This window comes from Lactuca saligna, chromosome 1, assembly GCF_052625555.1.
Source record: "Lactuca saligna cultivar CGN05327 chromosome 1, ASM5262555v1, whole genome shotgun sequence".
Classification (NCBI taxonomy): domain Eukaryota; kingdom Viridiplantae; phylum Streptophyta; class Magnoliopsida; order Asterales; family Asteraceae; genus Lactuca; species Lactuca saligna.
Genome location: NC_136417.1, coordinates 63,418,285 through 63,444,137, shown reverse-complemented (window position 1 = coordinate 63,444,137; position 25,853 = coordinate 63,418,285). Strand labels below are relative to the sequence as shown.

The following is a 25,853-nucleotide window of genomic DNA, read 5'->3' as shown; positions in this document are numbered from 1 at the left end:
GAAAGCCCTCCCTTCCCCTTCACTCACTAGTTGACCCTTCCCCACCGCCCAAATCAGATCAGGGGATGAAGATCATGTGTTTATGGTTGGAGGATGAAATTAAGCCTAAATCAAACCCCCACCATTAAAAATTGAACCCAGATGAAATTAAGCCTAAATCAAACCCAACGTCCTGAATGTTCAAGAAAGAAGCAGTAGAGCTTTACGAGTATATGATGGATAGTCCTTACAAGTAGTTTTTTGATCAGCCTTAGGAGCTTCAAGGCCTCCTCAAATTTCCTCTCTAACAACAGTTTTTTGATCAAATTCTTGTAGGTCGCCTGCCATGGTTTCACCCCACCTGTATTGTCTCAGTCATTTCAACAAGCACCTGGTGTGCTTCAATGGCCTTGTTTTGACTCAAGAACCCATTTACCAAAACGTCCAAAAGATCTGCATCAGCCTTGCAACCTTTCTCGATCATGTTGGCGAAAATGATCAGAGCTTTGTCAACTTCATTGGCTGAACAATGTCCCTTGATTAGAATCGTCCATGTCTTGACGTCACGATTGCAACCATTTGCTTGCATTTCATCGAGCACCTTGGCTGCATCTTCTAGTCTTCTGGCTTTACATAGGCCAAAGATTAATTGGTTGTAGGTTATGTTATCGGGTTCGTATCCTACATCTTTTATGGTTGCCATCATCTTCTTGGCTTCATCAAATTGACCTACACTTGTTAATGATCTATGAATACCATCATAAACGCTTTTTGAAAGAGAGTTTCCTGTGGCTTCAAATTTATTTACTACCCGAAAAACAAGATCCAAATTTGGTGAAATGTTGCCTGCAATGGTTCTTAGAAGAACACTACAATGTTGAATTGAGGGCTTGTAAGGACTATCCGTCATATTCTCATAAAAAATCTGGTTGAGGACTCTCGAGATCACAATCACGGGAGGTTTACAAAACGTTGGAGTCGATTCACATTTTTGGCAGGGTCTCTTGATCTAAATATGATTCATAGAGGTTGCAATATAGAGAAATTCATCGATCCCATCACATCTCAAATATTCAGACAGGTGGCAAATGAAGTGGCCTACTTGTCTAATGGTACATGATGGAAAGGAAGGGGTTCACTGGGTGACCCCTTCACATTCTTGATAATGACATTTTAAATCCTGAAAACATGAATTCGTTTCCTTATAATGTAAAAAATATCACAGGGACCATTTAAACCAAAATCTAAAAGTTTATTGGGTTACAGTGACATTTTCCCATAGTAGTATATTTTACAAGTTTGTTATCCTTTATCAATTAATCTAATTTGTTAACATATGCAAATTAAAATTATAATGTACTTTATTAATTTCATTATCTTTTTATATACATAACTGATAAAATAACACCAGTATGAAATAGTTTATACGAGATGTGCTTAAAAAACAAATAATCCCAAACAACCCTAAATAACAAAACCAGATGGTGTTCTATGTAAAATAACCATCAAATTTGCAAATGAGTTTTGGAAAAATATAATTATTACAAAATTGTGAAATGTTTGTCATAAAGCAATTTCTCCAGCTATTCTTTGTGATAAATAAATATTCAGAAAGAGGTCATTCTGTAATATAGTGTGACAAAACCAAATTGTAATACCATGGCAACAAAATGAGATATCTCATAAGTTAGAAATAGATAAATAGAAACCAAATAAAGATTATTAGGGGTGAGACATTTTGGATTTTTCTGAATATATTAAACGTACTACAAGATATTTTACTTATATAGATCATGTATCTGGTCTTTATATAGTTCCACAACCTGGTTCCTACGGATCTTCATGGTTGCAGTCATCAAACCACTATCAATCTGAAATTATTTTATCAAAAAGATTAATTATGTCTGCATGTCTTTAAATCTAAGGTTATTATTGCTAAGTGAAGGCTCTCTATTTTTTCCCGGATAAATAATCTTAAAATATATTTGTAAGAATTTAGGACTTAATGGGAGAAACCTCAGAATCATCACGTACTTAAAAGTATTTAAAAAAAAAAAAAAGAAGGTAAAATGGATGTGGAATTACCGTAAAAGGCTCTTCAATGACGAGAATGGGTCCCACCTGAAATGAGCAATCTGATGTCCTGCATGCATGCATGAAATTCAATGTAATAATTGGGTGGATTTTCAAAACTTTTAGCATGCTATTTGTAGCATTTATTTAGCCTAAATTTAGTTAAAATATGTTTGAGATAAAGTAAAGTTGGTTGGTTGGTTACCATTTACGAAGGTCTTGAGATAAGATGGCAGCCATTTTCTCTTTGGTAAGTTGAGCATTACCAGAATCTGACATGGACACGTTTTTTGATGCCAAAACAATTTCATCTTTATTTGGAACAATTATAGCTCCAAGACGACGTTGATCCTAGTTGTCATTTATAACATCAAAGTTCAAACATAAAAATAAGTATATGCATTACATTTTTGGTCCCTAACTATAGCTGCTTTTGTCAATTTAGGTCCCCAAAACTTTTCTCTTGCAGTTTTTCTCCTTATTTGTAACGCTTTTCCAAGTAAAATGACTATATTTTGGGGCCAAAATGGCAAAAATCATCTGTACTCGAGGAGCAACTGACCAAAACTAGTCATTTTACTTGGATCAGGGACTGAATAGGTTACAAGAACCTCAAATAAGGACCAAAATTGCAAGAAACCAAACTTGCAGAAATCAGCTATACTTGGGGATGAAAAACGTAATTTACTAGTTTATTAAAGGGAAAATGAAAAGAAACTGGGAACGAAGGTTTAAAAAATTGAAGCGTTACCTGACCAATAACAACTATTTGTTGAATTAAATTACTTCTCATGGCTGCTGCTTCTATTTGTTCCGGTTCAACATTCTCCCCTAGTAACCATTCAAAAACCAACATTCAAATAAACTTGAAAAAAAAAACAATAAATACATAAAAGAAACTGTCTTTCTATTTTTATTTTTTTTAACCTGTAGAAAGGACAATGGTGTCCTTGGCACGGCCTTCGAGAACAATAATGCCACCAGAATTACGACTTCGGCCTAACGAATGGGAAGTGGAAATCCAACCGATATCCCCCGTGTTCAACCACCCTTCCTCATCTATTGCTTTCTTTGTAGCAACCTCATTCTATTTCAATTAAAATAATCACCATCACCATCACTAATTTTAATTTAATCATCTTTTTCTTAAAAAATTACACCTGGTTTTTCTTTTCCCCATTGACTGGCTGAATGGGTAAAGTAGTTGAATGGGTCTATTCCTTTTCTAGACTCAATAAACCATTTTATCCTTACCTTGTAATAACCCTGCATGATTTGTGGGCCCCTGGCTTTGACTATTCCCTTTGAACCGTGGGGAAGGTCTTCACCGGTTTCATCATCCACAATTTTTATTTCTGTATCTCGAATTGGACGCCCAACCGATCTAAGAACCTTCAAGTCTCACATTTATCATTTTCTCATTCTTTATATATATATATATATATATATATAATATAAAATCTATATATAAAATTTCACATCTGGATTTGTATATTACATTTAAATATGGCTGTCGAGCAGCTATGACAGGAGATGACTCTGTTAATCCATACCCAACTTGGACTTTTGTTCCAATTGCCTGTAAAAACATTACAATTACGACAATTTTTTTTATCTGTGCTTTAATCTGGTAATTAACATATTAGAAAAACAAATAATGAATTTATAAACCTCGAAGAATTTGTCAACATGTAACGGTAAGCTTCCACCTCCACATATGCCAGCCTGTCGAATGCCAACAGATATCACATTTAGAAGTTTGTTTAAATCTTCTTCAAACAACTTTTACAATCCTAGACATCCTATGTAAAAATTATCAGGATAACAAGGGCATTCACGTCTTTTTCACAGACAACAGATCAATAGTGAGTTTTTGTCACATATTTTCGGTTGGAATAGTAAATTTCAGCTACAACAGACAACAGACAGCAGACAACAGAATGACATAAGGATAATGTATTAAACCTTTGAAATCCCAATAGACGAATGAATTTTACTGTAAACAAGTTTGTTTGCCAATAAATGTAAAGGGAGCAAAAAGGCAGCAATAATCCGTGCATATATCCAATCCAATGTTGCACCAATGTAAGAAGGTTCTTTCTGACTTCTTGACAAACATTCTCCCTATAAAACAACATGAAGACTAATTAGTATATATAAAATTAACCAAAGGTAAATTCCCTCATGCACAAACACAAAAAAGTCAAAAGTCAATAAATTGCTAAAAGGTTTGAACCTGATATATGTTTTTGAACGCCATGTACACCAAACTGATATTTATCAATGATAATGCAATCACCTTACGGATAGCAGATGAGGTGGATATTTGTTTCTGAATCCCACTGCATAATAGAAACAAGTAAATACAAGAAATAACAATCTACTTTCTTTATATTACAAAATTTTCTTTCATCATAAACAATTTGATGAAAGTACATTGTTATTTCTCACATCATTGAATAATTGTAAAGTTTTAAAGAGTAAACAGAGAAGATGTACTTGTATAAAGTTTCAAATACTAGAGGGACAGATATCATGTACTGTGGCTGATAGTGTCGCAAATCATCCTACAACGAAAATAACTAAAAAGAATTTAAATCACAAAATAGAATGGGAATATTCTGGATTTAAGAAATTCCAAATGGGATAAAAAAAAATACCTTTAAGTATTTCACGTTTGTGTATACTTGCTCAATTCCCAAAGAAAGTATAAAATACTCACAAGCACGTTCATATGCATGCCAAGGTGGAAGCATACTTACAAATCTATCCCCGGGCCCCGCAGGGACAATGTCAAACAAATTATTAACCTACAAAAAGTATAAAAGCATAATAATATCTTGAAGACATGAAAATTTGATCAAACGAATGGGGCAAAAGAGACATTTGTAGTACCTGATGCAAAAGATTACTATGTGTAAGCATTACTCCTTTTGGATTCCCAGTGGTCCCACTTGTGTATATAAGAGCAGCCACATCATCAGACGTGATGGGTTCATAAACATACTTTTCACCTAAAGATTCACATAGTCAGTCAACAGACACCAAAACATGCTATGGAGTATGGAATGGAATCTCCAATTCCAATTCCGAAGTGGTGGATTTGACTTACAGGCATCATGTGAATCAAGCAAAAGCGTACGATGTTGATGGCCAATATCTATAATCTCCTTGTAGGTATAAGCAGGGATTCCCTCCATCATATGGCTATGGCTATGGCTATTTAATGATGATTTATCCCCCCAAAGTAAGATCACAAATCTAACAGATGCCTTTGAATTAAATCCCGTTGCAACCCGATGATATAATTCAGGATTATCCACAACAAGTGCAACACTGTTATCCAAAGAAAGAAAATGGTTGACATGAGGAAATATGAGTCTATTTATACTTTTATAAACTTTCTTTCGGTTTTGAAGTTAAAAGTAATTTAACTTTTATGCTAACCTTTCAGAATGAGTGTAGATGTGTAAGAGCTCTTCCACAGATGATCTGGATCCTCTCACAACGTTTATTGCTCCTGTAGCCATAATACCTACACCCAAACTTGTTACTTTTACTATATAGTTTTAAATTAAAATTTAAAAGAAAATATAACCATACATGTGGTTTGTAGTTTCATGTGTATCAACACAAGGAATAAGAAGAAGAAGAAATCATGAATTCAATGTATCTACCTTGATCAGCAACAAGCCATCTGCATGAATTGTCAGCAAAGAGTGCAACTTTTTCACATGGTTTGATTCCAATAACTCTTAAACCTTCACAGAAATTCAAAATATCCTCCTCTAGCTGCAAATAACGTTCAAATTAAATTGATTGGAGTTTTTAATAAAGATTCCATTACTTCCGAAAAAAGTAAAAGGGAAGAAGACCTGGTTGTATGTCATATGAGTAGGCGGGTCATGATGTGGATCCACCAATGCAACCCGATCACCAAATTTTTCTGCTGAAGATCTCCAAATATCAGGAATCGCCTTCAATTCTGCAGTTGATACATTCTTCTCTGATACCAACTGACTCTCGAGGATAGGTGAATACTTTCTTACTTCCTTTTCTTCTGTCTACACTTGAGATTATGTTGGAAAAGTCATTATCTTTTCATCAATATACAAGCTTACTATATCATGCTTTTAAACCTTTGATAAGAAAAAAAAGTCATGAAACTGACACTGATAAGTGATAGCTGAATCATAGGGTCTTACACAATTAATATCCAAAAAAGACCTCGTTATCTAACTTCAAAACCACTACTAAATTTAATTGTTACGAAGTCATGTAATTATCAAAATTTTGATTGGTCATATAGATAATTTATGTGAGCTTTAAAGTTGAAAAATTCTGAGTAATCAGCATTTGAAATCAATCAATTATTGATTTATTGTACATGTGTTTCATTGTGCTTTATATTGTTGTGAAAATGTCAAAAAGAAAGAAGAAAAGGAACGCTGATTGTCAGGAAAAAAAACATAAAAAACAAAAAGGAATGCAACAACCCAATTAACTCTGAGAGCGGCTTTTCGTCAATTCTCAACTACCTTTACAGTTTGACCTCAATTATGCCTTTCCCTAAGAAGACATGAAGTAGAGAAGGATCATATTACGTTGCTAGTATAATTCAATTAATGCATCAAACGAGATCATGCCAATTTGATCATCACAAAGAACTGATTCCGATCCTCTTTTGGTTCATAAAAACATTTCACAAAAACCACATATATAGCAAAATAATTATACAATTAAAAACTAAAAAGGAGTAATTCAGATACCTTAGATTCGGAGTAAGCTCGAATTCGATTCAACAAACTGACACGATCTCGCGTGCCCTTTTTGCTATTAAACAATACATTTCCGGCATTAACGTACTGGTACCGGAACTGATAGCAAAACTGAGGTCGTGGCCGACGGTAAGACGGTGAAATGATATAGTTCGTTGAAGTAATTGTAATCGACATCGAATCGGACATTGAAGGAGCTTGAAACAGTGGATTCAACAAACCTCCACGAACAATCATGTTGTATGTTGTGTGTGTGTGTGAAGTGGATCAGAGTTTTAGTAGGTGAAGCTTTGAATTTTCCGAAATTGAGAAGACCGGAGAGAGAGAACACAGCGAGTCATTGGAAGATTCGTAACACATCCGGCAGTGTATATGCTTTCAGACCAAACGCATTGCAGAAATTCCGTGTGCATTTTAAGGTGAAACGATATATATCGTTTTCCAAATAATTGTTTTTCAATTTTAAAAGAATATAACATCAAAATAAATGAAATTTATATATTTAAATCAAAGTTATTGGTCAACTAATTATCAACTAATTAAATTAGTAGATCAGAACCCGTTAACTATACAAGTTTATTAAAAAATAAAAATTTAATATTAATATATAAATATTAAATATTTAAAAAAAATATATTTTTATATAAATTCTAACGATATAACGAATAAGTAAATAATTTAACTATACTAATAAGAAACTATTGACATATATTAAATAATGATGTTGAATATTAAGGTGTAAATATTAAATATTTTTTAAATTAACTTTCAAAATAATACAAACGAAATAATGAATAAATAGTTATTGAATCTATACTGATAAAAAAATTATTAATATATTCTAAATAGTTATGAATCAAAATTTCAAATACTTCTTTGAAGATGATGTTTTTTTTCATTTATTAGGATAGAGATACAGATATATTATACATACATATTTATTTATAAAATTTAAATAAATAATAAATTTGTTAGAGTTCAAATTAAAAGTCCAAAATATTAAATGTATGTTTTGAATTATAATATATCATCAAATACAGTTAATTATGTCATTAGAGCATCCATTTAAATTCAAATATATTTGTAAATTAATAAACATTTAAATAGAATGAATACTTTACATATATAATTTAGTGGAACTGACTATTGATTAATAAAAAAATAAAGATACCATATAATGACATGTGAAATTTAAATAATTGTAAAATCTCATATAATAACATGTGGCAAAACTTTGATAAAATAACAAATGACAAAAAAGAACCTTCATTTATTAGAGAGGATATCTCATGATAATTAAATTACTAGAAAGAAAATTTATATTATAAAAAAGCTAACTTTTTGTTTTGTTATAGGGAAAATGAGTTGACAAGGTAATTAACTTTTCAGTATGTTCATATCTAGGTAACTATCTTTTTCTTATACACATCTGAGTAACAAACTTGTTGTAAGTCTTCACATATGACCATTATGACCGGTTATAGAAAGTCACATCCTAGATGTGAACACTTTCAACAAGTTCGTTACCTAGATATGTATAGAAAAAATAGTTACCCAAATATGAACAAAACGAAAAGTAAGAGTAGATTACACAAATGGTCCCTGTGGTTTGAGGAAGTTTGTGTTTTTGGTCCCTAACTTATTTTTTAAAATTATATGGTTCATACTGTTTATTATTGTTGCACGTTTGATCCATCTTACCTAAAAAGACTATTGTGCCCTTATTAATTTATTTTTTAATTAATTTTCTTATTTATGTATTTATTTTTTTATATATTTAAAAAAATTAATAGACTCCACATATCTGTATCTCCTCACCGTAAACTTGAAACCACATTTGAAAATTTTAATTTGAGTCTCACCGGTTATTATCCCATCTCTCATCCTCCTTACTAAAAACCTACCTCTTTTTTTGTTTAAATTTTTTTAGACCACATTTTTTGTGGAAAAAAACATAATATACCGTTGTTTATGATTTTTCGTCATCTTTACATAGAGATCCATGTTGATATATAAAAAATGAATTTTTTTCGAAAAAAATTCACTTCATTTTGTTATTTTTTTCAATATTTAAGTTTATTTTTATCCAAAAAAATTAATTATACCAAAAATATTAGTTTTTTGTAATCTATTAATAAACATCAACATCGATTAAAAAAAATCGATCAGTGTAGATTCACATTGTGAATTTAAACTGTAAATATTTCAATTTTTAACATTCACAATGTGAAAAGTTCAGTCAGTTAGTCTAAACTGTAAATATTTCAATTTTTAACATTCACAATGTGAATTTGATTTACTATTTAAACTCTTTGATTATTCGCAAATTAACTTCGTGAAATTTAAATATGAATCAAAATATATTTCATGTAGTTTTATAATATTTTAACGTTTTAATTACTCATAAATTAGTTTTGTAAAATCAACAAATGGATCTATTCAAATTGTGAATCTGACTTACTATTATTCACACTGTGAATCTGAGCTGGTTCATATTGTGAATTTGAGCAGGTTTACAATATGAATATGAACTGAAATTTCAATTTTTTTTAAACATCAATATGAATTTATGTTTAAAATATACCAAAAAATATGAAGTTTGAAATATTTATTAATTTTTTTCTACAAAAAAATAGACCTTAACTTTTCAACAAACAAAGAAAATGAAATAAGTTTTTTGAAAAAAAAATTAGTTTTTATATATTATTATTGATCTCTATGGAAAGAGGACGAAAAATAACGAGCAATGATATATATATATATATATATATATATATATATATATATATATATATATATATATATAACTAAAAAAAAGGAATGAAGTTTTGTAATAATCTAGTGTATGTACGTCCATTGTAAAAGTCTATAATCATTCCTTTTGCCGCTGCTCGCTTTAAATTTAGACGTTTTAGATTGGTTTCTTGGTTCATTGATGAATAATTAACTTATGAAAATCTTATTAGGTAAGGATGAAAGTGGACATAGTTTCGAAATACCGAAAGGAGGAGAGAATAACAGGGTTTCAAATTGCAAACTTAATAATATTTTGGTAATTTCTTAAAAGGATGATCAAATTGTTAAATGTAATCAAGAATGGTGGTCATTTTCGACAACCTTATGAAGTTTATTCTAAACTTCTCTTAAAGAATGCATATCCATGAGATTCAAAAATGGAGTAAAAAATGGGATAAATAGTGTTTCATCTTCAACCTTACTTTATTTTTTTACCTTATTTTTACCTCTAAAAAGTATATTCCTTGTATATTTCATTTTTCCAACTTATATAGATTGTCAATCATACCTCTTCTAGTAATTTGGTTTTAACAAATATATAATCTATATTTTTTTCATTACAATACTATTAAATAAATAAGATTATATTTATAACACCTAATTATAAGCTTTTGTAAAATACATTATCTTATTTTAAAATTTCAATATTTATTTAAAATTTCATATGAATTTGATAAACAAAAAATAAAATATATATTTATAATTAATTAATATAATTTAATACATAATACAATATTATAAGTATTAAATAATACATTTAAATTATAATTAGTAAATAAAATAAACTAATAATGTATAAATATATAAAAAGAAGGATTAAAACTGACAACTCAACGTTCATTCCCATTTTGGGGAAAATGAATAGTATAACACCATATTTGGTGTTATACTATTCATTTCCCCCAAAATGGGGGAATAAATGGGGTAGGGTTGAAGAGAAATGAGAGAAAAAATGAAAAATAAGAGTAGGTTGGAGATGCTTTGACAAACCTATTTCAGTATTTCTTATTGATTATATTTAAAGCTAGTTAAGCAAGTTTAAACTATTAAAGATAACTAATATAGCCAAAATGAGTGGTGCCTTGTCACCTAATAACCAACATTTAGTGTAACATAACCATCAATATTGTTTTGCCTTATGAATATTGAATGGTCCAACTACACATTTATGTAGATAAATTACAAACTTCTAGTGGGACCCTCATTAGGCAATTTTACAAAAAAATAAAATAAACAATGTATGGTTCTTTTTGCAAAATTGATGGTTATTTTGTGACGAATATTGAAAAGGATGTTTTTAAGAAAAACAAATTTGTAATTTTACATGAAAAATGAAATGTCTTCACTCATAAATTACCAAAATATAGATTATTAGCCATGGAGAAAGTACATACACATTATGTATTTTTTTTTCTAAATATATTAAACATACAAGATTACTTGTATAAATCATCTATTTGGTCTTTATATAGTTCTACAACTTTTTTCCTTCGGATCTTCATGGTTGCAGTCATCAAACCATTATCAATCTGTAATTCCAAAGTGTTGTCATAAAAAATAATTGTGTCTATAAGTCTTTAAATCCACAGTTGCGACTTAATGGGAAAAGCTTCATATTATGTTCTTTCCTTCTGAAAAAGATAATCGTTTTAAAAAAAGAAAGATAAAATGCAAGCGGAATTACCATAAAAGGTTCTTCAATGACAAGAATGGGTCCCACCTGAAATGAGCAATCAGATGTCCTGCATGACAAGATAAATCTAGTTAAACTATTTGATATATAGACAACCTGGGGTAGAATTACAAGAATTGATAGACTATTTACTGAATGATTGAAACAAAAGACGTGATTACAGAGTCGACTTCCCTAGACTTTCGAGAGGTCATTATTTAAATTTGTTAAAATATCTTGAGATAAAGTAAAGTTGGTTACCATTTACGAAGCTCTTGAGATAAGATGCCAGCCATTTGGTCTTTGGTAAGTTGAGCGTTACCGGAAGAAGCTGACATGGACGCATTTTTTGATGCCAAAAGAATTTCTTCTTTATTTGGAACAATTATAGCTCCAAGACGACGCTGATCCTAGTTGTCATTTGTAACATGAAAAATAAAAATAAATAGCCTTATTTTATTAAGAACAATATATATTACATGTTTGGTCCCTGAATATAGATGTTTTTATCAATTTAAGTCCCAAAAAAGTTTTCTCTTGGAAATTTGTCATTATTTGAGGTTTTAGTAACGTTTTCGGTCCCCGTTCCAAGTAAAACGACTATTTTGGGGCCAAAATAGCAAAAATTAGCTATACTTGGGGAACCAAAAGTAGTCATTATACTTGGATCAGGGACCTCAAAAGTTACAAGAACCTCAAATAATGACCAAAATTGCAAGAGAAAACATTTTGGGATCGAACTTGCAAAAATCAGTTATACTTAGGGACGAAAAGTGTAATTTACTATTTTATTAAAGGAAAATAAAAGGATCTGAAAAGAAATGGAAATGAAGGTTTTAAATTTTGAAGTGTTACCTGACCAATGACAACTATTTGTTGAATTAAATTGCTTCTTATTGCTACTTCTTCTATTTGTTCTGGTTCAACATTCTCCCCTAGTAACCATTAAAAACAACATTCAAATAACCTTGAAAAAGAAGAAATAGAAAAATAAATAAATAAAGGGTAGATTTTGCAAAGTATAATGTGTAAGAAAAAAATGAAAAGTACAAAGCCATAATTGGGTAGATATTTTGAAGTACATTGTCTTAATAAAAATAGTAAACGTATGGTACTGTAATAGAAAGAAATCAAAGTAGCAAATGGAAGTATAATGTCCAAATAAGAAAAAGTTCACCCAAATAAATGATTGGATAGATTTTGAAAAGTACAAAGTAGCAATAGAAAAACATTTGAAAGTACTATACTAAATTGGATAGATTTTGGAAAGTTTAATGTCCTAATAAGAACAAAACTGAAAGTGTAATTCCATAAAGTAAAAGTAGAAAGAAATGAAAGTAGGGTGTTATAATACACAAATATATGTATGTCTGTAGATAACTCTATTTAGCTAATATAGAAAATATCAAATAGATCATTGATAAACCTCAAGTAACCCCCTTTTTACCTGTTGAAAGGACAATAGTGTTCTTGGCACGACCTTCAAGAACAATAATGCCACCAGAATTACGACTTCGCCCTAATGAATGGGAAGGGCAAATCCAACCGATATCCCCCGTGTTTAACCATCCATCCTCATCTATAGCTTGCTTTGTAGCAATGGGATTCTATTTCAAATTTGCAGATAAAATAATCACCATGAGTAAATTTAATAATCTTTTTCTTAAAACATATATGTGGTTGTTTCTTTTCCCCCCCATTAAGTCATGTATGAGTAAAGTCAAGATTGTAGAACTCGTTACTCGGTGCCTGTTTGGCCGACTACCGAGTAGTGAGTACTCGGGAGTACTTGAATTCGGTAATTCATATAGAAATCTTTTAGGGAAATTATATATGTCAAAATCACATGTTCAAATCATAAGTTAATTGGAATATATAACCAAACTAGATACATGTAAATACACAAAAATTGAAAAACACATAATGGTCTCACTTTGTGAATAATTACTGAAAATTTCAGGTATATATGTAGTAATAATCACATGTGTGTGTGTGTGTGTTAAATAATAAATCATTAAGTATATTATACATATTAATCACCGAGTTTTACAACATTGCTCAGTTTAGTTAGGGACCGATCGAGGAGTACTTGGGATTCTATAACTCGCCTCGGTAAGGGGCCTATAGCGAGTACTCGTAGGAGTAATCGGCTAACTCGGAGAGTTTTACAACACTAGGTAAAGTGGTTGAATGGGTAATGGATTTGTTTCTTTTCTTGACTTAATCGATAGATCAAAACTGTTTTTCCATTGATACCCACTTGCTGAAAACGATTTAAATCACTCATATGCGGGAAGATGATTTGTTTTCAGAGCTAAAAGTTGCTAATTTAATGAAGGAATTGATGTGGGTTCTTAAATACCGTAGTCATGACATGGGTGTGATTCAACGTTATAATTGCTAATGGTACTAATTGAAAATTTTGTTTTGTATCTTAATAGCAAGGAACTCACACCTGAGGAGACCAAAAATCGATGGGATCAAGTTTAACAAGAACTTGTTGCAATATGGACGGACACCGAGTAGAAGATGATGGCGATGATGGCAGACTCCGAACAAAAGTTAGTGATGATGAGGGCAGAAGCTGAGGTGCGACATGCTCAACTGATGGAGAGGCTCTTTAACATTAGCCAACAACATCCAGCAAACCCAACAATCACAACCCAATCGCACCCACCGCATTCGATAACCACCGCCACTGCAGCGATCACTGCCCCCACTACCGCCGCCACCAGATCACTCACCTTGTCTGACACAGCACCACCTCCACCGATGTTCTCATCACAATATGTTTAGTGGCAGTTTTAATGACTCCTCACACCATGAAATTAAAAGGAGAAATTGGTGGGAAGAAGTGGTAGTTTTTATCAATAGTGAAGCCAACTTGCAAAGATCTGAAGCATCTCTCCAATCGTTTATATGAGGAATACCACACGCTAGCGAAGGATATTGGGTGGAAATCAACAGTTTGGACGAAAATAAACAGCCCGATCCTCTGATACATTCTCCCCTTAATGATGTAACACCCTTAATCCAACAGCACCAAGAAGGGAAAGGAAAACCCTAAGTCAAAGGGTCAACTCGTCGAGTCCATGGGAGAACTCGAGAGCATGTCCCGTGTCGCGAATTAAGTAACCGACTCGGCGAGTCAGGGAGACTGACTCGGCGAGTCAGGTCTGGGTTGAGAAACCCTAATTTCGGGACTTGGTGCCCTATTTAAACATCATTTCAGGCCTCCGCCCCAGCCTCCATCACTCCCCCACCTACTCTCGAAACCCTAAGCATCCATTGAGTGTTCTTAAGCTTTCCTTGCCATTTTTGAGTGATTTGAAGCTAGATGAAAGAAGGAAAACCTTGGTGATTCAAGAAGAGGCAGTAGATCCAGATCTTGGGTAGCATTTCAGAACGTTTGGAGGTATAAAGCTTATGCCTTGGATGTTATTCATCTAGATCCTCTTCTTAGCTTGTATTTTGTCACATTTGGTCCATTTCCAAGGCTAATCTGAGTATTAAGCCTTTGAAGATGTATTAGACTTTATATATGGGCACTCTTGAGCTTTAGAAGCTCAGAGTTGCCAGCTTTACCCAACTATGGCTCCATTCCATGACACAAGCCTCCATTTTAGCTTGGATTTGGAGTTCAAGCTTTATAGCACCTTGCATGCACGTAAAGTTGGCAACTTTACGTGTAATGCTAGCCTTAGGAGTCTAGATCTACAAGTGGGGAGCAATGGAATGGACTGTAATCAACAGAATGAAGATGACACAAGTGGACTCGGCGAGTCTGTTCATGGACTCGGCGAGTTGGGTCGCAAACCCAAATCCCTTCTAGTTATAAGTCAGATCAGTGAGTTGAGTGGTGAATCATGTGGGTTGAACAGGAATAGGAATCAGAGATTGAAGGACTCGGTGAGTCGAGTCATGAGGTGCATGGTTACGAGGTTATGAACTTGGCGAGTCATTAGGCTGAGTCGACGAGTATGGTCAACCTGGAAGACTGACTTTGACCAGGACTTTGACTTTGACCAAAGCTGACTTAGTTTGACTTGGGAAGGAAAATTTAGGACTAAGTGTTATATTGATATTGGTAGCTCGGGGAGGTAGAGGAGCAACGGTTCTTAAAGTTGTCGGATAGCAGTCAGGAGGATTTCAGCAGAAGCCTCAAAGTGCAAGGTGAGTCTCCTCACTGTGTGAATGGGTCTAAGGCCACAATACCGGCCCATATAGTTATAAGTATGAAGACCCGGGGGTTATACCTAGGCAATGTATGCTAGTATGATATTCTGGACCAAGGTCCAATGTCGGGCGGGTGCCCAAGGAATGTTTTGCATGTTAGATTATACTTGTTTTCTGTGTGATACTTGTATGTGCCGGGTAGGGAGGTGGGTGTGGGCGAGGTCCTATATCTCATCATTAGCAGAGTATGGATGGGGTTCCATACCTCATTAGTAGCAGAGCAGGGGCGAGGCCCGAGATAGGAGAGGAGTGAGTGAGGGAGGGGGACCGTATCTCACTAACAGCAGGAGCATGGATGAGGTTTCATGACTCACCAGTAGCAGGACAAGGGCGAGGCCCAAGATAGGCAAGGCCTTAGCACAAGAATATAATAGACTCAATTAGCTTATGTGTTATGAATTATTTATGTGCTTGTATGTGTTTAACGGGCGCGGCCTAAAGACAAGCGGTGCCTAAGAGAAACAGATATGTATACTGAGCGGGGCTCGAAGCCAAGCGGGGCTTGGGGTCGGGCGAGGCCCGATGTAGTGGGCGAGGCTCGAAGTAGCGGGCGTGGCCCAGTGTTTACAGTATGTGATTACATATGGTATGTGGTAGGTTGGGGAACTCACTAAGGTTCGTGCTTACGTTTTTCAGTTTTGGTTTCAAGTACTTCCGGTAGCGGAGGGAAGGGCTCGGGATGATTGCATCGCACACACACTAAGAAGCTTTAGCCTGGGAGGCATATACTCTGATAAAAGAACATGTTTTGAGATGATACTCTGATTTAATATAATAACTTTGGTTTATAAATGATATGATTTGTTATTATGGTTTTTGTTACTTAATTAAAAAAAAAAACCTGGATCGTATTTTGGGATGTTACAAATGATCTCCTTAGTAACTTCTCTAGATACTTTTAATATGTCAGACGGGTTACCACCACACCGTGAACATGAGCACACCATTACTTTAAAATCCGGAACAGAACCTATTAATGTCCGATCATATCGTTACACACAATTGCAAAAAGATGAAATCAAAAAGTTAGTGAACGAGATGTTGATGGCAGGAATAATTCGAACAAGTTCAAGCCCGTATTTAAGTCCTGTCTAACCTGTCAAAAAGAAAGACGAAAGTTGATGTTTTTGTGTGGACTATCATACACTAAATAAACCAATGATTTTGGATAAGTTTCCAACTCCCATGATTGATGAGCTCCTTGACGAGTTTCATGGGCCATGATATTTAGCATGTTGGATTTGAAATCAAGTTATCATCAAATTTGAATGAAACAGGATGATATCTCTAAAACAAGCTTTAGGACCCGTAAAGGGCACTATAAATTCTTGGTCACGCCCTTCGGATTGACAAATGTACCATCAACCTTCCGGTCTCATTTGAACAAGGTTTTTCAACCTTATCTCGAAAATTTGTGCTTGTTTTCTTTGATGATATTTTAGTGTACGACAAAAATCTCTAAGAGCATCGTGAGCAACTTACCACCGTGTTCCGGAAACTAAGGAAGGTGAAACTATATTGAAAGATCGAGTGGACTACTTGGGACACGTAGTAACGGAAGGTGGCGTGATGGCAGATCCAACAAAAATTTCAACCATGATTGACTGTTTTATGCCTAAAATCATTCGTGATCTTCGTGGATTTTTCATGGGCTATTATCGAAAGTTTGTTCAAGGTTATGGTAAAATCGCTAAATCTTTAATCAACTCACTACAAAAAGATAAATTCCATTGGAGTAAGGTGGCTACACAAGCCTAAAATTTGAAGGAGGCCATGACTCAATTTCCAGTTCTTGCGTTGTTGGATTTTTCCAAACAAATTACCATGGAGACAGACGCGTCCGGACATGGGGTGGGGGCGATTTTGATGCAAGACGGAAAGCCCATCGCGTATCTCAACCAGGTTCTAGGAAAAAAAAAGCCCAGTTAATAAAAACCAGTCTATGAACTTGAGCTCATGGCAATTGTCATGGTAATCCAAAAATAGCAACATTATTTGATAGGAAGAAAATTTGTTGTCGTAACCGACCAAAAAAGTTTAAAATTTTTACTCGAACAACGCATGGTTGTAGGCAAATATCATAGGGAGAATCAAGGTTAGCAGGAGTGGCTGATATAGTTGAAAGTGGAAGGGGATACCTGAGAATGAGGCGACTTGGAAAGATCAGTTGTTAATGTAGCACATGTTTCTAAGTTTGAAATCAATTGATTCGATTTATCTATTTTACACTGTAATAGATTCAGGTTCATGTTAATTTATCTATTTTATATTAATACTCTTATTTACATACGATTGTTATTTACATTTGGTTTTGTATACGTTTGCTTAACAATCTTATATATTTTATGCTTTGGTTTTGCTGAGTATTTTGCAAGAAGACGATGTTAATAGGTCGGTTCTAGATGTTTTGTGACTGTGACATTTATACATGTGTTGGGTTGTTCTTGTTATGTAATATAGATCATATATTTTAATTATATAGTTCCATTCACATTTTTTGGTTGAATTAATGTTTCTAGTTCTTTTGTGGACTTTTGAGATCAAAAATATTACATTCCACGAGTTATATATGCACTTTGTACTAAAGTTTAGACTAGAATTGGGGCAATGTTTTATTTATTTATTTACTTATATGTGGAATAAAGCTATGAAGTTGCATACAATTGGATTGAGCACTTGGAGTTATGTAATGCAAGTATGGTTCAATATGTTTTTGTTAAATTTGATGAGGAATTTGGCTTGAAATGATTTATGTTTAATTTGGATTTTGTATTTTTTATAATTATTTAGCAAATTTATTCTGAAATTTTATCAACTTAAACATTTTATTTTGCACAAATCAAAACAAAAGGGTAAAATGGTTATATTCAATATTTAGCACACTCAGCCACAGGCGTAATCAAACACAGTTTCGGTTAGAGGCAGATTCAGTCAGAGCACAGTCAACAACTATCAAACAGCCCCTAAATAACCATTGTGCCCATACCCATTAAGACCAAATTAAGTAAAAAAGAAGCAAATATGTATAGCAAGTGCTTAACCCATTAAGTCAAAAAGAAACATCCCTAAGTATCATGGATCTAATATATTTTGAGGTACCTTGTAATAACCTTGCATGATTTGTGTACCCCTGGCTTTGACTATTCCCTTTGAACCAGGAGGAAGGTCTTCACCGGTTTCATCATCTACAACCTTTATTTCTGTATGTCGGATTGGACGCCCAACCGATCTAAGAACCTTCAAGTCTCACATTTATCATTTTCTCATTCTTTATATATTTGTAAATAATATAAAATCTATAAATTTTCACATTTAGATTGGTATATTAGATTTACATTTAAATATGGTTGTCGAGCAGCTATGACAGGAGATGATTCTGTTAATCCATATCCAACTTGGACTTTTGTTCCAATTGCCTGTAAAAAAAACTTACAATTATGACATTTTTTAATCTATGTTTTAATCTGGTAATTAATATATTAGAATAATAATAATAATAATGAATCTATAAACCTCGAAGAATTTGTCAACATGTAACGGTAAGCTTCCACCTCCACATATGCCAGCCTGTCGAATGCCAACATTTATCAGAATTAGAAGTTTGTTTAAATCTTCTTCAATCAGCTTTTACAATCCTAGACATCCTACATAGATATTATGTGGATAACAAGGGCATTCACGTCTTTTCACAGACAAGAGATCGATCACGAGTTCTTGTCCCATATTTTTGGGTGGAAGAAAAAATTGCACGTACAACAGACAACAGAATGACATAAGAAGGATAATATATATTAAACCTTTGAAATCCCAATAGAGGAGTGAATTTTAGTGTAAACAAGTTTCTTTGCCGATAAATGTAACGGAAGCAAAATGGCAGCAATAATTCGTGCATATATCCAATCCAATGTTGCAGTAATGAAACAAGGTTGTTTCTGAGTTCTTGACAAACATTTACCCTATAAACCAATATGAAAATTAATTACTAATTACAACATTAGACTATAATATTAACTAAAGGTAAATTCCCTCATACACAAAGAAAACTAGTCAAAAGTCAATAGGATACTAAAGGTTTGAACCTGATATATGTTTTTGAACTCCATATATGCCAAACTAATCTTTATCAATGATAATTCAATCAGCTTACGGATTGCAGAAGAGGTGGATATTTGTTTTTGGATCCCACTGCATAATTGGAAGGGTAAATGGAAGAAATAACAATGTACTTTCATATATATATATATATATATATATATATATATATATATATATATATATATATATATATATATTCTTGCATCATAATTTCATTTTTTTATATTACACATATTTTTTTAGAAAATCTTCCCAATGATAGCATCATACTTTCAATTCTTTACTAACTATAGAAGAAAAATAAAAGTAGGATTCTATAATAAACAAAGTAATGAAAGTACATTGTTGATTGTAAATAGAGAAGAGGTACTTGTATAAAGTTTCGAATATTAGAGGGACAGATATTATAAATTGTGGCTGATAGTGTCGCAAATCATCCTACAACGAAAATAACTAAAAAGAATTAAATCACAAAACTGAATGGTAATATTATATAATATCCATTTTCTACATTTAAGAAATTCCAAATGGGATTAAAAAATACCTTTAAGTATTTCACGTTTGTGTATACTTGCTCAATTCCTAAAGAAAATATAAAATACTCAAAAGCACGTTCATATACATGCCAAGGTGGAAGCATGCTTACAAATCTGTCCCCGGGCCGCGCAGGGATGATGTCCCACAAATTATGAACCTAAAAAGGTATGAAAGTGATAAATTATCAAGATTTATTTTTATTTCAAATTAATAGTTATCTTTTATTATTATTTATGATTAGTATTTCCTTAATAATTATCCTTTTTTGTATGTTTTTAATTTTGGTAAGTGGGGTTTTGTCACAACACTATAAATAGGACCTAAGGATCATTTTATGATTGTGATGATATAAAAAGTATTGAGTCTTGAACTCGGTTTTGGAGGCCTCCCTGTTTCTTGAAGTGCAGGCACTATATTTATAATTTGTATATGTTCGTATCAAATCAAAAATCATAATATCTTAAAGACATGAAAATTTGATCAATTGAAGGGTGGCAAAATGTGACACCTGTTTTTTATGACATGCACTATTATGAGACATGTAATGAACCAAAAGCCTCATATTATGTGTTGCAGTATGTATTTCGTATAAATATGATTAAAGGTGAATTTAGTTAGTGAAATAATGATACTTCAGTGATGCAATACATAGGTTCTTATACATGTTGCATGGTATCTGAAAACGAGTAAAGTTTAGCCAGAGATTTATGATAGAAAGTGATAGTTCACTCTAAGATGATTCCGTGGATATACTTTTTTCAAAATTAGAGTTTGTATGAGGAAGTTATGGTCTTTCGAAGTTGAGATGAAAGTACGTTGATATTTCGAGAAAGTCAACAAAAGTCAAAGTCAAACGGTCAATGACGGCTCTTCGCGACGCAGTGTAGCCCTGACCACGAGCAAAGAGGGAGTGAGTCACGAGGACATGTGTCAGTTAGAGAGCAACATGTGGTGAAACAGTAAACATGTGGCTAAAATTGAAGTCTCCTCATCATCGCGACATGATGCATCTCCTGCCACGGCACAACGCATCCAACATATAAATATGAGCAATTTGTGTCGTTTAAAGATGTTGGCACAAACAGTCGGGGGAGCGGCTCAAGAGGTGTTCCTGGAGGCTTATAATCGGAGAGTTATACTAGAGTACGGGGGATACAAAGGTTGAGTTAAGGGATTAGTTGGGTTATATTTTATCCTGTTATTACATAATTATATTTATGTAACATTTTGTAAAGGGTTGTTAGACCCGTGTATGTGTTACATGATTTCGTGATATGGTGTTTTTACAAACCCGATGATTTGTTAAATGTTAATCTGGTTATTATGGGTTAAATACCCTAATTTACCGAGATTTGTCAATTGGGTTAACCGCTTGTGATGTTAAGTCGTTAGGTGATTGTATTTGACACTTGACTAATTTGGAGACAGATGGTTATTGAGTCTGGTTAGTTAGTGATTGTGGTTGATATAGTAAGGAGATTAGACAAGTTCTAATGAACTTAATATATTGTCCAAATAAGGTTGGACAAGTGAAGAATTGGAAAGTAGCGTAGGGATGGAGGCAAGAATAATAGTTAGTCTTCACTAACTAACCAAGTGAGTAACTTTATCTTTCTCTTGATAATTGTTATCCAGTATAATATCTGAATTGTTATTTATTAGTATCGTATGAGTTGAGTATTTGTGATAACTGAGAATTATAGCCGCCTAATGCTATGAGTCATTAAATAGAATAATTGAGAATTATCGTACTTTATTACGATTTGAGTAAATAGATGAGTATGATTGAGATACATAGCAAAATATAATATTCATAACGAGTACATTCGAAATATAAATTAGAGTGTTAAATGATGTGTTAATAAGCAACTATGATTAAGACATATAATTGTACTATGAGTTAAAAATCGAGTATTACTGAGATAAATAATAGAGTATTGTTATATAAGTTGATGAGTTAGTATAGTTGAGATATTGAGATATATATATATATATATATATATATATATATATATATATATATATATATATATATATATACAGAGAGAGAGAGATAAAGAGAGAGGAAGGAGACATAGAGAGAGTGAGAGAGATATTGAGAGAGATGGAGAGAGAGGGAGAGGGAGGGATATATATATATATATATAGAGAGAGAGAGAGTAGAGAGAATAAATAAAAATAAGTATAGAAGAGTAGAAAGAGATAATGAAAAAGGTAATAAGTATAAAGGGAATATATAAAAAGAAAGAGAATGAGTATAGAGAGAGCAAAGAAAGAGAATGAGTGTAGAAAAAGAGTATAATGAGTTGAATAACGAGTAAATGTAAACCTTAATAGGTAAACGAGTTTCGAGAAACTATACACCGATAGTCGTGTGTTTTTATGTCATCGTTATTATGTGTATCATTATTACGGATTACTCACTAGGCTCTTTGTAGGTTATCATTGTTGTTGATATGTGTTTGCAAGTAACTTTATTTAAGAAGAGGATCGGAGAGAGAGAGAGAGAGAGAGAGAGAGAGAGAGAGAGAGAGAGAGAGAGAGAGAGAGAGAGAGAGAGAGAGAGAGAGAGAGAGAGAGAGAGAGAGAGAGAGAGAGAGAGAGAGAGAGACCCGACTCGGAGCATTGCATTTTATTTTATTTGAACCGATCATGTTGATAACTGGTTTGTAACATAAGTGTACACAAATGTGTTTTATTAAAAATAAATGATAATTTTTTGGTGTACCTTGTGTTAAAAAATCGGATGTTACAAAAAAAAAAACATTTATACCTGATGCAAAAGATTACTATGCGTAAGCATTACTCCTTTTGGATTCCCAGTGGTCCCACTTGTGTAAATAACAGCAGCAACATCATCAGATTTAATAGGTTCATAAACATACTTTTCACCTAAAATTCACAAAGTCAGTCAAGAGACAACAAAACATGCTATGGAATGGAATCTCAATTCCATTTCCGCTGGAATTGGTGAGACATTGAAACGTTACATTCTAGATAAAAAGGAATTAAGGGATTATTTCTTTTTTACTTAATGAAATCAATGAGTTAATCACATAACCTGGAGAACTATATATGGTTGTTTCTTTTTTACTTAATGTGTACAAAATGACTTAATAAGTTAAGCAAAAAAAAAAAAAAACTTTGGTTAATGTATTAAAACACCAATCTCCTTATTTTTTCACCCAACTTCTCTCACCCTAATTTTTTTTTAATACTGTGAAATATGTTTGTTGAAATGTAAGTGTCAAAAGATCATTTAGTCTCATTCAAACACTTTATATTCAAACTAGAGAGGAATAGACGTTATGTATACAATATACAACACTTTATCCAGACAGACATCTTTACTCGTTCAATCACTTTAAGGACTTAATAGGTAAAAAAAAAAGTTAGAAACAACTCCTAACCGTAGATTTAACTTACGGGCATCATGTAAATCAACCAAAAGCGTACGATGTTCATGGCCCATATCTATAATCTCCTTGTAGGAATAAGCAGGAATTCCCTCCATGATATGGCTATGGCTATTTAATGATGATTTATCCCCCCAAAGTAAGATCACAAATCTAACAGATGCCTTTGAATTAAATCCCGTTGCAACCCGACGATATAATTCAGGATTATCCACAACAAGTGCAACACTGTTATCCAAAGAATGCAAATTGTTGACATGAGGAAATATGAACCTAGAAATCACTCCACTTATTTACTCTCCATGGCATATGGAAACTATGTTACATGTTATTCTACAATCTACATATTAACATGATCTTTTTGCAAGCTACCACCTTTTCTTTTTTTCTTTTGCTAACCTTTCAGAATGAGTGTAGATGTGCAACAGCTCTTCCACAGATGACTTCGATCCCCTCACAACGTTTATTGCTCCTGTCGCCATAATACCTACACCCAAACTTGTTACTTTTACTATATAATTTTAAATTAAAATTAAACATAATCATACATATCGTTTGTACTTTTACTATATAATTTCAATGTATCTACCTTGATCAGCAACAAGCCATCTGCATGAATTGTCAGCAAAGAGTGCAACTTTTTCGCATGGTTTGATTCCAATGACTCTTAAACCTTCACAGAAATTCAAAATATTCTCCTCTAGCTGCAAACAACGTTCAAATTAAATTGATTAGAGATTTTATTAAAGATTCCATTACTTCCGAAAAAAGTAAAAGGGAAGAAGACCTGGTTGTATGTCATATTAGTAGGCGGGTCATGATGTGGATCCACCAATGCAACCCGATCACCAAATTTTTCTGCTGAAGATCTCCAAATATCAGGAATCGCCTTCAATTCTGCAGTTGATACATTCTTCTCTGATACCAACTGACTCTCGAGGATAGGTGAATACTTTCTTACTTCCTTTTCTTCTGTCTACACTTGAGATTATGTTGGAAAAGTCATTATCTTTTCATCAATATACAAATTTGATTCATAAGAATTGATTCCGTTTCTCTTTTGGTTCATAAAAACGTTTCACAAAACCAATAATATAGCAAAATACAAAAAGGAGTAATTCAGATACCTTAGATTCGGAGTAAGCTCGAATTCTATTCAACAAACTGACACGATCTCTTGTGCCCTTTTTGCCATGATAAAATACAGTTCCGGCATTGACGTACTGGTACTGGAACTGACAGCAAAACGGCGGTCGCCGTCGATGGTAAGACGGTGAAACGATATAGTTCGTTGAAGTAATTGCAATCGACATCGAATCAGACATTGAAGGAGCTTGAAACAATGGATTCAACAAACCTCCATGAACAATCATCTTGTATTTTGTGTGTGTGTGTGTGTGAAGTGGGTCAGAGTTCTTAGCAAGTGAAACTTTCAATTTTCCGAAATTGAGAAGACCGGAAAGAGAGAACACAGCGAATCACCGGATAATTCGTAACACATCCGGCAGTGTATATGCTTAGATCATAGGCATTCATTTTAATGTAAAACGACATATATATCGTTTTTCGTATGTTTTATTTTCTTTTTAATACTTTTTTTTTTTTTTTTTATATGATAGTGATATATTGACTTTGATATACTTATTTTTTCAGTTTTGTCAATATTTTAGTAATTTAGCCGCAAGAAAGTCTCATATAGGTAGTGAATTTGTACATATTGTTGGTGTAAATAATATGTTTGTAGTATTAAGACTTTATTATATCCTAATAGGTAGCCCATTCTATGTTGGTGTATATATTATGTCTATTTAATGAGAATGTATGAAAATAGAATATCATTAAAGGTATCATCGCATATTACGACTTTATAGCCATCTTTTATATCCTAATAGTTAGCCCATTCAATTTTGGTGTATGTATTATGTCTACTTAATTATTTAATGAGAACTAGGAGATATATCCGTGTTTTGCCACGAGTTTTTTTTTTTTTTATTTATTATTATTTTTTTGTATTGTATTGTATGACCTTAAATAAATTTGCAAAGGGGTTGATCTCACGCGTCAAAATGCTGCTGGTGAAACCCCATTGGATGGTTTTGAATCAAAATTTAGGGATAATGAGGTTCTGAATTTGTTATTAGACTCGAATGTCACATGTGTTGAAGGTATATTATTACACCCAAAGCAGTAACAACTGTTGGCTTGTAGTTGTGTAATTCAAAGTTAGCGATAGACCGAATGACAACAGTGTTTGGGTTTGGCGGGTATCCA

At 32.9% G+C, this 25,853-nt stretch overlaps 2 protein-coding genes across 3 annotated transcripts; both read right to left on the bottom strand.

Annotated features, from left to right (window-relative positions):
* Positions 1-1,655: 1,655 nt before the first annotated feature.
* On the bottom strand, positions 1,656-7,244 carry LOC145038074 (putative acyl-activating enzyme 16, chloroplastic). Its single transcript, XM_078986691.1, has 18 exons — positions 6,822-7,244; positions 5,928-6,116; positions 5,730-5,844; positions 5,500-5,587; positions 5,165-5,388; positions 4,948-5,066; positions 4,713-4,862; positions 4,552-4,619; positions 4,289-4,394; positions 4,018-4,176; positions 3,724-3,777; positions 3,551-3,631; positions 3,307-3,444; positions 2,980-3,139; positions 2,804-2,883; positions 2,258-2,403; positions 2,065-2,122; positions 1,656-1,850 (listed from the first exon to the last, which is right to left on the bottom strand). The coding sequence occupies exons 1-18, from the start codon at positions 7,065-7,067 to the stop codon at positions 1,758-1,760; spliced, it is 2,274 nt and encodes a 757-aa protein (XP_078842817.1). The 5' UTR covers positions 7,068-7,244; the 3' UTR covers positions 1,656-1,757.
* A 3,762-nt stretch (positions 7,245-11,006) lies between these two features.
* LOC145038032 (putative acyl-activating enzyme 16, chloroplastic) lies at positions 11,007-25,114 on the bottom strand. Of its 2 annotated transcripts, none has more exons than XM_078986688.1 (18): positions 24,710-25,114; positions 24,370-24,558; positions 24,172-24,286; positions 23,982-24,069; positions 23,593-23,810; positions 22,940-23,058; positions 20,174-20,323; positions 20,000-20,067; positions 19,614-19,719; positions 19,332-19,490; positions 19,048-19,101; positions 18,870-18,950; positions 18,634-18,771; positions 12,746-12,905; positions 12,154-12,233; positions 11,560-11,708; positions 11,311-11,368; positions 11,007-11,155 (listed from the first exon to the last, which is right to left on the bottom strand). In XM_078986688.1, exons 1-18 carry the CDS (start codon positions 24,953-24,955, stop codon positions 11,063-11,065), a joined length of 2,271 nt encoding a protein of 756 aa, XP_078842814.1. In that variant the 5' UTR covers positions 24,956-25,114; the 3' UTR covers positions 11,007-11,062. The 2 variants fall into 2 exon arrangements, with proteins under 2 accessions (XP_078842814.1, XP_078842815.1); XM_078986689.1 differs by lacking the exon at positions 11,007-11,155 and adding an exon at positions 11,157-11,257 and having other exon boundaries at positions 11,347-11,368.
* Positions 25,115-25,853: the final 739 nt, after the last annotated feature.